The sequence below is a fragment of the Callithrix jacchus genome, chromosome 4, assembly GCF_049354715.1.
Source record: "Callithrix jacchus isolate 240 chromosome 4, calJac240_pri, whole genome shotgun sequence".
Classification (NCBI taxonomy): domain Eukaryota; kingdom Metazoa; phylum Chordata; class Mammalia; order Primates; family Cebidae; genus Callithrix; species Callithrix jacchus.
The window spans coordinates 122,887,977-122,900,643 of record NC_133505.1 but is presented as its reverse complement, the minus strand read 5'-3'; the positions used below and the strand labels follow the sequence as shown (position 1 = coordinate 122,900,643).

The 12,667-nt window shown below is 36.1% G+C and overlaps 1 protein-coding gene across 1 annotated transcript; it reads right to left on the bottom strand.

The window, feature by feature from the left end:
• Positions 1-1,835: 1,835 nt before the first annotated feature.
• On the bottom strand, positions 1,836-6,829 carry CALHM4 (calcium homeostasis modulator family member 4). The gene is made up of 2 exons (XM_002746890.6): positions 6,230-6,829; positions 1,836-2,736 (listed from the first exon to the last, which is right to left on the bottom strand). Exons 1-2 carry the CDS (start codon positions 6,785-6,787, stop codon positions 2,353-2,355), a joined length of 942 nt encoding a protein of 313 aa, XP_002746936.2. The 5' UTR covers positions 6,788-6,829; the 3' UTR covers positions 1,836-2,352.
• Between the last annotated feature and the right edge of the window lie 5,838 nt (positions 6,830-12,667).

The window sequence follows — 12,667 nt, the reverse complement described above, 5'->3', positions numbered from 1 at the left end:
CCTTTGCCAAAAAGTTTTAGGAGAAGATCATGATTAACTGGCTCAAAATATAAAATTTTTACATCATACACTCTAAGCATTTGATGTAGAGAGGGCTTCAGAAGCTAATGGAAATAAAGTTTCCTGGTATTGGGGTATAAACAACTATTAATCTTTCTGATGATGTAATGCTATAACTTCAAATATTCTTTGATTTTGTTGTTCGCCAAAAATCTTATTGAAGAGTCTTTACTGTGGTATAGTTTCTGAAAACCAATAAACTAATTCTGAGCGTGGTTGAAAGTGTTCATTTAGCTAGTATGTTCCAATACAGAAGAAGATTAAAAAATTATCAGATATATAGAAACAGAATTTTAGAACTGGAGCAGACCTTAGGAAGAAAAATGGATGTGACGCTCCATATTTACAGCTCACTTATATCAGAGTGAGACTAGAACCCTAGTTGACTTCAATAACATACTTCTATTTGTATTTTTAACATCATTCATTTAATGTCATATCAGTACTGGATGTAGAGTTAGTTGACAAACTGGAATGGCTTTCCTTGACTTGAAAAGGGTCAGTACATTAATTTCTTTTAAAAGTGGAATGCCAGTAAATGTCTTTCCTTGACTTGAAAAGGGTCAGTACATTAATTTCTTTTAAAAGTGGAATGCCAGTAAATGTCTTCTCAGTAAATGAGAAAGCTCAGATTCAGAGTTGGTGACATTTTCCTTCCAAGAGAAGCAACCTGGGTCTATTACCATTTCAGAAAGTTGTATCCATATAAACATAAACATTAACCTATATACCTATAAGCATAAAAATCGTACTTGATGTAAGAGAGACCTTAAGCACTTACTTAGTTCAGTTCTTTCCTTCCAAGAGGTAAAATATTATCATCCCTATTGTATAGATGAAAATAATCCAGGGCCCAGAGAGATGAACTGATTTATCCAAGGTCAAATGACAGCTGAATAATGGTGAGGGTGGGACAGTTCTCCTGTCCCAGTAAAGAACTACAATATACAGTCTCTTATTGGAGGACAAAACAACACCTGAAAACATTTTAATTTCTATTTCATTTTCTCCTTCTTCCTATTTAGTTCAAGGACCCAGAATTTTATGCAAAATAGAACCTTCCATAATTGTGTAAAAGTGGATTACCAAGTAATTGATTGCATTTTAGGTAGTAGAGTCAAGTTCCTTGGTTTCCTTGAAAGTGAATCTTGAAAATCGAATTGACTATTGGCAGTTGGTCCACTGTCCAGTAAGCATTGGTTTGGGTAAAGAAATAAACAGAAGCCCTTCAGATAGCTTATTTTTGCTAATGAGCAAGTTGCTTCAGTGAACGTAGCAAAAATAAGGCATGAGACACTATATATCACAGAAATAATCTAGACAAATTAGAAAATTGTCAGATACTGTAGTCTACATTTAGTAAAGCCAGGCAGAACAACATCAAGCAGGAATTATTCTCTTTTGGAGTTACAGATAATGGATATAAAAGTACAAATTGCAGTTTTGGTTCCAAAAATGGATTTTGAATTCAAAGGTGCAATTTGGTAATGAAAAGGTACCAATGGTATCTCTGTAGTAGAGCACAGTGAAGAAGCTTTCTAGACGAAACTTTATGTGCAGTGGCCATAAAAATGCTTCTAGTATGGAGGTACTACAAATAATTTGACGCTAATAATGGTACAATAATATATCATTGTCCCCCAGTTGATAGTAGGATAGCCCAAGACCTTGCATGGGCTTCTCCCTCACATGTTACTGGATTAAAAAGGGGATTTTGTTCTGCTTCCCTCAAGGTCAGATATTTAGGTCTGAAGAAAGAAGGGGAGGCTGTGAAAAGTTGTGGATATTAAAGTAGAAACTGATAAAACCAAGAAATACATGCAGGGAAAATAGTGATAGAAGACATGGAATGCAAAAGAGAAAGTAACATTTATTGGCATCTATTTTTATGAAAAACACTGTGCTAAATACTTTGTGTTATCATGTTTAATTCTCACAGTAGCTCTAGCGGGTAGCTACAATGTGCAGATGACAAAATAGCTCTCAGAAATATTAATTTTCATACAGCTACTAAATAACAGAACTAAGATGCAAATTTCCATGTGACTTCACATTCCGTACTGTTTTTAATTAGGCCAAAATGACACTCTAGGCATTACCAGACCATTGATAAAATTTCAAAAAGAGAGATTGGCACAATTATCTAACAAATTGATTTTAGAAATATTTGAGATGGGCTTATATAAACAAATATCAGAAGAGAAAGAAAAAGATGAAGAGATTACACTGAAACATCTTGATCACAAAAGCCAAGTGTCTGCTAAGCAATCTGACTTGTAAAAGGTGCTGAAATCAAGGTTTTAATTCAATACCTCTTGATCTGTCTTCATTATCCTCATCCACCCTATCTCCAAGGAAGCTATAGTGACCTCGCAAGTCATCACCTATGCATAAAAGAGTGGGTACTGAAATTTCTTTCCAGTCCTGACAAGAAGGAATACGGATGTGTTTGACATCCTCACTTCCAGGAATGAAGCCAAATAGCTTCTTTATGCGCTGCATGATGAGGAGCCGAGAGTGCTGCTCTGCTGCTTGTTCAAAGAGTTCTCTCTCATTCTGGAGGTGGCTGGTCCAGTAGCAATGTTGCAGAGAGGTGAGGGGAGAGCAGCACCTTGCCACACAGCAGGAGACTAAGACAGCAATGGTTGTCAAGGTGATCAGAATCCAACCTAGCATCTTCACATCATTATTAAAAAGAAAAACAGGAAGTATCAGTATATCAACTATTCAAGCAACAGCCATGGGAAGAGGGATTCCTATAAAACTAAGCACTAAAATATGGGTATAAAATTTGTTTTTCCCATCTTTAATATATCAACAAGGTGCTAATGATGTAATTTGGAAATAGGTCTGATGGAGGGCATAGGCCCAGCCATTTCAACTTGGTTTTTGAGTTCTTTCTAACTCAAGTTAACAGGTTGACCAGTTAACTTGGAATGGATTCTAAGTACTGTCCTTAACGTGACAGATGCTATAACCCACCAATTAACTTACATATGATACGTACCTTTCTTTGCTTTTAGTTCAATCTTACTTCTCAACTATCATGTATAGGCCTATGCATTCTTTGGGTGTTTAATAAATATTTGATAACAATGGTGACAAAAATGATGTGATACATAATGATGGTAACCTAAGGTGTCTTCAATGAGGTACCAACAAGTATTCATTGATATTTCTTTCTAAGTTGCTCTTTCCTCTTATCTTTTGCAGCTAAAGAAGCAAGCCGGAAGCAAGCCAGTGAACAGACTCATGTTTCTAAATGTATTATGAATAGCATAGTTGGGGGCGTGGTGGCTCACACTTGTAATCCCAGCACATTGGGAGGCAGGACAGGTGGATCACTTGAGGCCAGGAGTTCGAGACCAGACTGGCCAACATGGAAAAACCGTATCTCTACTAAAAATACAAAAATTAATTGGGCATGGTGGCACATGCCTATATTCCCAGCTACTTGGGAGACAAAGGCACAAGAACTGCTTGAACTCAGGAGGCAGAGGTTGCGCTGAACCCAGATTATGCCATTGCACTCCAGCCTTGGTGACAGAGTGATACTCCACCTCAAACAAGGTAAAATAAATAAATGAATAAATAAATAGCACAATCACTGTGCCATGTAGTACCTTATTGTTTTCCTTTTCGTTTCCCTTGTCCTCAAATAATAATTTGTTGACCAGTTTTATTATGTGTCTTTGAAACATTCTTTAAAAGGAAAATGAACTCGTTTTTGAGACTATTTAGTGTTGGCTTTTAAAGATTGACTCGAATGGCTATTTTCTATTCTTAGATTTTTTTTTCTTTTTATTGTACTGTTTTCAATGTTTTGCACTTCTTATGTAAAGTGAGAGAGGTAAGTTCCACATATTTAGGGATGCCAGCAGTGTGCAGCCACAGTTTGAGTAGTGAAATCCTCTTCTGCATCTTGTGATTTACCAACAGGCCTGGAGTTCCCAGTGTGTGCACAGTGGGATAGTTGTACTCTATGGAGGCTGAAACCTACAAAGTGACATTTATTACCATTTAATTAAACGGAGGTCAGCCTGGTGGAGGAAAAAACATCCCAGATGCCCATTAACCTATAAACGATCATTTACTGAGCTCCAGGTTGACCTTCCCCCATGTGTAATACATGTGCTTGGTTATGGGGAACTCAGATGTGAATAATTAATATGCGTTCATTTTCTTTATGATTTTTAAGCGTGAAAAGGGACACATATGATCAAGCCAAGAAATATGGCACAATGAGATAGTTTTTGATATGAGTAAACAGAGCACCTGAGAAAGCACAATGAAATGAACTCATTTACGGGAAAGGAGTATCAAGGAATACTTCCCAGAGGAGATGATGCAAAAATCTAAATTATTAAAAAGAAGTTCATCAGATGCAAGAAGGTAAAGAGAGTTCTAAGAGGAAGAAAATGGGAAAATAGCATGCATAGTTTGCAGAAACTCAAGAAATTTGGACTCACATGGTCATAGGGTTCATGTAAAAGTGTTCAAGGGCCAGATGTTGAAGCCTTGTATGTTATGGCAAGAAATTGGGTTTGTTCTTAGGTTAGTAGAAAATTACTGAAGGGCTTTATATGCAGTAGGGAGGGAATCTCATTGTTCAATTTGCATTTTGGAAGATATTTTTGGCATATTTCTAGAAGGTAGATTGAAATGGGGTAAAGTTAATGTCAGGAAGATATTTTAGAATGGGGCATGGGCAAAGAAGAGATTTGAATTTAAGGTGATCTTGTGGTCAACTCACAAAAATCTAATTGAAAAATAACGTAAATTTCTGAAATGCAGTTGAAAGTTGAGACAGTCACAGAAGACGGCCTAGTGAAATGGAAATAGCATGATCTTGGGATATCTTGCCCCACTTTATTAACCCTGAATTATAAAAGTTACATAAACTTTTTGAGCTTTGATTTACTTATCTGTAAAATGGGGTGGTAATATCCATCTCTCAATATTATCAGGACTGGAATTAAGATATGAAATATTTAGATAGTATGTGATAAGTACATCAATTAATATGTTTTGTTGTCACAAAAACAAAAAAATTCACTGGCAATGGTACTCAGAACTGTGAAACCGTCTTTATAGAAATCTGTGTATGCATTTAATAACACATTTTATTTTGACTTTAAGAAAATCTTACCAATGCTTATTACATTTTAGCTTTTCTTAAGCAAGAAAATTATTTTAAGTCATAATTTTTGCATTGATATTTTTGAATTTTCCCATATTTTTACATAGTTCCTCTGTCTGAGCATTAGGGCTAGCATTAAAAAAGTTAAGACATAGCATATCTTAATGGGATTTCTAACTTTTTTTAAACTGGGCCATATTGCAATAACTTGATATTCCGTGTTTTGATAGTAGCTTTTTCCAAATAAATAACTTTAGCATTTCTGAAATGTAATAACTCTAAGGTTACCAGTCAAAAACTATGCATGTCTTTGCAATGAGTAGTTTTAAAAAGCCATGTTTTTACTATATGATAGTGGTTTCAAAATGTGTTTTTTCTTCAAATCCCTTCAAGAAATTGATAAGAGCCAATGTCACTCTATCTATTGACAAAATGCACCATGGCCCTTTAAAAATGTAACCTATACATGTAGTAAGGTTCAGGCTTTCTTCCCACCCCACTCCACTTTCTGACATAAATCTATCCATAGGTACAAAATTTAGAATCACAATTGGAGTTATTTTTCATCACAATTAAGCTTCCTATAGTTTTAGATGAGATATTACTATATAAGGCTACATATTTAGACTATGCAGAAGATGGGGTTTACTAAAGAGCAATAATAATATAATAATATCTAAAATCTATTATTCTTAATATAGATTCTAGAAAGTGTATTAAGCACTTCAGATATATTGGTACATTTATTCCTCACAACCCCATGTGGTAGGTGCCATTAATATCCCCATTTTATTCAAGATTTTGCAGTTTAATAAGTAGCAAAGCAAGACTAAAACTTAGTTCTGCTGGCTCCAAAGCCCAACATCCTAACTATATGTATTTGCTCAGTAGAACTCACTTCAATGAACAGCATCTGGTATTGTGTTCCACAATCAGAGAATACGAGAAGCAGTAGGAATCTGAAATGTTTCCAGTGACTGTCGTTCTATGGGATAACATAGCAGGGGGAAAAGAAATTTAAAAACTTACCTGTGACTGGAATCTGTGCAGAAGAGCTATTTCATCTCTTACTAGGATCACGTCAGCAGGAGCTGATCGGCAACATGGAAACCCAGCTAGGATCTCTTCACGTTTGCTGGCACTGACATTATCAAACACTGGGTAGTGGTCCACAGATGCAAATTCACTTGCTGCACATTCATAATACGTTCCCGTCAGCAGGGTCACCGCCAGCCAGGTTAATGGAGCAACAACTGCCCTCCCAGTGATGCTGAAGAACCTAAGGCAAGCCAGCTTGCACTCCAGGGGGCTGATTCTCCTGTATTGAGGGGCACAGCTGCAGCAGTATTCACCAGTAATTGTCCACATTTGGCTTCTCAAAGCAAAGCCAGCGATCAGAAGGATCAAGGCAGGAATAACCAGAAAAGCGGAACCATAATAGAAATTTTTTCCAACCTGACAAGGACAGCTGAATGTGAAAGAGGAGAAGAGTTGTCCACCAGTAGTCAAGGCTGCAATTAAAGAATTGATAAATATTCCATTTCTCTGCAGAGAAGACACAATACTGTTGAGAGTTGAGCACATCATGGAAAGTTCTTACACAAATCAGCTTGTGGCCCTTTCTGATCATTAGACTCCACCAGCTATAGCCATTTTATGGGATCTTACTGGTTTAACTGGTTGTGTCAAGTGGCCCAACATCCTTACATGTTTAAAGGATTCTAGCAGCTTTCCTTGTGTACTTTGAAACCCTGAGATCAGAATGATTACAGCTGAAAGAAATTGAGGGAGAGATTCTTTAGGTATGAATGAAGGGGGGAGTTTCTTCATGTATCTTTGTACTATAATAAAAGGAGGGTCGCTTGCTCAGAAAGCAGACTGCCTCCATCTTTCTATGTGCTGCTTTGTATGACACAAAATGCTGAGCCCAGCAAATAGAGCATTGAAAGAAAAACAGAGACATTCTTAAACTTGTACTAGACCAGAATCTTGTCACCATAAAATTATAATAAAATGAATGATGTAAATTATTAAATACTGGGGCAATCCAAAATTCAGGGCTGGCTGGAATGTTCCTAAGCGTTCTGCTAGAAGATCTCAAAAGATTTTCCAAAGGAAAGAACAAGGCTAGATGCCCCTAAAGCCAAATCACAACAAAATGTTCTAACTTTGCATAAAAATTTAAAATTCTGCTTGCATTGACAGATATTGCTATGTGCTGCTTAAAAATTTAAGTTGCAGATTTGTTTATATGTATCTTTCTGTTATATGAAAATAAGATATTTGGTTTTTAATAAAGTTATATATCTACAAACAAAAAGTAAGGTGTTTTCCTGTATTTAATCAGCAAATATTTATTATAGAATTTCTATATAAAGGTCACTGAACTAGGCTTGACTAGGTTTATAACAAGTGAATATGACATACATTTTTCTTCTCAAAATTTTAACTGGACATGGTTAAATACATAATTAGTGAATGGAGATGTAGTACTGAGAAATTCACCCAAAAATGCAATACCAACAAACAAAGAAATAAAATAATTACTTTTGAAAACTGTTGAGCAACTACACAGTCTTCTGGTAGGAGTTCGGGAAGTAAAAAGGAAGGAATAGACAGGCAATATTTGAAGAAGAAATAACTGAGAACTTTGAAGAATCAAAGAAAAGTTCTTATATTCAAAGAATTTTGGTTATTCTGAGCAATATCAAGAAAAATGAATGCACAACTAGACACAGAATAAAACTGCAGAATGTGAAAAATAAAGAGATCTTTTTTAAAACTACCAGAAAGACAAAAACAGACAACCTACAAAAGAATGGCAATGACTGACAGCATACTTCTCATCAACAACAATAAAGACCGGAAGACATTATCTTCAGAGTGCTCAGTGCCAGCCAAACTATCATTCGAGACAGAGCAAAATAAAGACACATCAAGGCTAAGGGAATTTACCATACACAGAACCTCATTAGGAGGATTACTAAAGGATGTATTACAGCAAAAAGAAAAATGAGCCATGAGGAAAGACACAAGAGCAAAAAATAATGATGGGTACAAGTATAATCTTTTAAGAGTTCATTAGCTTGAGAAATAACTACTTTTTATTTCAAAAGATACAGCAAAGGCAATATATTATTATAATAAGATGTCACTACATATCTACTAAAATGTCTAAAATAAAAATATTGGCTATACCAAATGTTGGCAAGGAGGCAGATCAACTGAAATTCTCATACCCCGATGGTTAGAATGTGAAATAGAGTAATCACTTTGGAAAACAGTCATTTTATTTAAAAGGTAGCCCTACATCTGCCGTATAACATAAGCACATAAGCACTTGTCTCCTAGTTATTTACCAAGAGAAACGAAAGTACATGTCTACATGAAAACTAGCACATAAATGTCCATAGCAACTGTATTTAGAATAGCCAAAAGCTGGAAACAACCCGAATGTTCATCAACAAAGGAATGGATCAACTAAGTATTATACATTCATACAATGGAATGCTACTCAGCAAATTAAAAGGATAAAACGGTCGAAAGTAATGGCAAAACCCACAATTATATTTGCATCAACCTAATATATATTAATACAATAACATGAATGAATTCAGAAATAATTTTCTGGATGAAAGAATTTAGAAAAAGGAGCACATAATGTATGATTCTTTTAATGTAAAATTCTAGGAAATATAAATTAATCTACACCAACAGAAAACAGACCAGTGCTTGCCTAGGCAGTCTGGAAGTAGGGATAAGAAGAGAGGGATTATAAAGGAATATGAGAAATATCCCTTTGTAATTCTGGGGTTGTATCAACTTGTGTCAGCAGAATTTTAATTTAGGGAGGTAACTGAGTGACAACACAAAGAGGCCAATGCCAGTTAAAGAATTTATTGCCACATAAGGTCATAGGGGTGCATCAGGTTTGGTCAGGGGACAGAAGGAGGCAGGGAGAGCCTAGCTAGAGTCTTTATTGGGCACTCTGTAGAAAAGGCAAGTCAGCGCAGGGAAAACACTTAGGGTTGGCTAGCTTAAACAATTCTGATTGGCCTTAGGGCACAGAGGTAGCCCTAATTGCCTGCAACCTGGCCATAGTTTATTTAGGAGAGGGTAAATATTGGCTTGGTATATGAGAATTAAGTAAGGAAGTGGTTCAGAGTATGGGCTCTGATCACAGGGGAGATGTAAGCAACTTGGCCATTATTTGACCTTGTAATTAATGGATGCCAAATAGACAAATACAGATTCTGAGAAAACTCAACTAGAACAGGAAAATGTTAATTTTGCTTGAAATGTTAATTACATTGATTTATTTGGTGGCTTCAGCAGTATAAGTGCAATCACTAAAAGTATAGAAATACAACGCACAGATCATTCAAAAAAGAGGAAATACAAAAATATTGGCAGAAAAGGAGATGGTAAACAAGGGAAAGAGGATGGTAAAGAGAAAACAGAAAATAAAGGTAGGAATGGGACTAAATACATTAATAATCACAGCAATCTTTTTTTCAACAGCTAATAATTACTGACACTAGGCGCTGCTCTAAGAACTTTATGATATTTAGTTCCTACAATAACCCTATGAAGAGATACTAATATTATCCTCAATGTTTTTACAGATTAGAAGACTGAAGGGTGGAGAGATTACCCAGGGAAACTGCTCTGGCACTTCTGCCCATCACACAGATGAATGAAAGTGCCAGGATTGGGATGCAGGTGGTCTGACATATGCTTTTAACCACCATGCCAGAGCTAGATTAAACCTACCTAGAAAGTCACTGAAAAATAGAGTCATGCTGCTTACAAGTAACACTCTCAAAACTATACCACACAGTGCTTCACAACAAAGGTACTGAAATATATATTAACAGGAATAATAATATTAATAGAAGGCAAAACTGAACTAAAGACAAAAAGTATCAAAAGAATTAATTTTGGCAATTGTCAACTTGTAAGTCTGTGATTGCATAACTTTGAAATACATAAAGCAATAACTGATCAAGTAAGGAAAAATTCTTATGGAAAGATATTTTTAATATGAATCAAGTAAATATCAGAAAATATATAAAATATACAAAGAACAAACTTAGCAAGTTTTGTCTAAGAGATAGTGATATCTATATATCTATATCTCCATATATAGATAGACAGTATTCCATGCCCTAAAAATAAAGTATAAACATTTTTGTAAGTTTTTTCAAATATTATTTGCCTAAATGTATTGATTAATAAACCATGATAATAGAATGCTTTAGAATAGGAGTCAGCTGGCTCATGGGCCTGAGGGAATGTGTTCTCTTTCCGGGTCCACAAAGGGGCGTAGTTTTAGGGGCAAGAATTTCCCAGTTCCATGCCCCCCTCCCATCTTTCTCCATCCAGGAGATTTAATGGTTTATGTTTGAATTTCGTGGGTACAGGAAGAAACTAAAAGTCAGTCACTCCAACAGAGTTCTAAGGAATGCCTTTCATTGGCCCAGGGTCTTGGAGAAGGTGGGGGTTCCTCCCAGGATAAAAGTCCGTATCTACACACCTGGCCAGATTTCCCCTCTGGAATCACCTTCCACATTCTTCATGGAAGTCTTTTCTTCTCTTTTCCCTACCTAAATAAAATCACCTTTCTGCAACACTTCTTGGGTCCAGTTACTTTTACGAGCATATGACACACCTGCAGTGGTCCCATCGCTTATTCTTTAAGAGATTGGAGACCAAGAACCCACAGCATTCTCTCAGTGGATCTGTGCCTCATCAGCACCCAAGAAAAAACCCACTTACAGGCCAATATGGCCCACTGCTAGTCTTGTATGGCTTATGAGCTAAAAAATGTTTTTTACATTTTAAAGTAGGTGAAAAATTGGCCAGGTGCAGTGGCTCAATACTGTAATTCCAGCACTTTGGGAGGCCAAGGTGGGCGCATCACTGGAAGTAAGGAGTTCAAGACCAGCTGGCCAACATGGTGAAACCCTAAACACACACACAAACACACACACACACACACACACCAGCCAGATTTGGTGGCACATGCCTGTAGCCTCAGCTACTTTGGAGGCTGAGGCATGAGAATCACTTGAACCTGGGAGATGGAGGTTGCAGTGAGCCAAGAACATGCCACTGCACTCCAGCCTGGATGACAGAGCAAAACTCTACCTCAAAAAAATATAAAATAAAATAAATGACAAATTTAAAAAATATTTTGTGATGTGTAAAAATTATAAATTTCAGTGCTTATAAATAATGTTTTATTGGAACATAACCATGCCTGTTGCTTAAAAGGTGTGGTGGTGCTCTGGTACTACCACAGCAGGGTTGAGTTGTGACAGAATCTGTGTGGCTGCAAAGCCTAAAATATTTGCTGTCTGGCCCTTTACAGAAAAAGCTTGCTGATCCTCTGCTATAAATCTGTGAAAATAAATGATCTACAGTGACAGATATGGATATGAATGAATTTTGACAAATAGCTTTGAGAGAAAAATGCAAGCTCTGGGATACAGGCTGTATGATACTGTTATACAAAGTGTTAAAACATTCAAAATCATATTACATATTCTTTATAGATACTAACACATATAGAATTTTAAAACAAACATAGGAAACATAAATATCAAGTTCTGGGTAATATTGACCCAAGGAGGAAAGAATAGGATTAAGGAGGGTACAAGAATTTCAGCTGTATTAGTACTGCCTTACTGCTTAACACAAAGCTGTGGCTTTGAATGTGGAGAAAAGGAAACTCTTACACACTGTTGGTGGGAATGTAAATGAGTACAACCACTATGGAAAACTGGAGATTTCTCAAAAAAATAAAAACAGAACTGCCATACAATCCAACAATCCCATTTCTAGGACTTCCAAAGAAAAGAAAATTAGTATATCAAAGTAATACCTGAATCCCCAAGTTTACTGCAGCACTATTCATGATAGCAAAGATATAGAATCTACTCAATCTAAGAATCCATCAACAGATGAATGTATTAAAAAATAGTACACATACACAATGGAATACTGTTTGGCCATAAAAAAGAATTAAATTATGTTATTTGCAGTAACGGATAGAACTGGAGATAATTATATTAAGTGAAATAAGCTAGGCACAGAAAGACAAGTATTGCATGGTCTCATTCAAACATGGCAGCTAAAAAGTCGATCTCAAGGAGATAGAGAGTAGAATGATAGGCATCAGAGGCTAAGAAGGGTGTGTGTGGGGGAGTAGGAGGATGAAGAGAGGCTATAAATATACAGCTAGATAGAATAAGTTCAAACATTTGATAGCAGAGTAGGGCAGTGTAACTGTAGTTAACAGTAGTGTATTGTACATTCAAAACAGCTAGAAAAGAGGTCTTGAAATACTCTCAACACATAGAAATGATAAATACTCTAGACGATGGATACCTGAAATATCCTAACTTGATCATTGTATATTCTATCCATGTAACAAGGAATGACACACACCCCATAAATATCATG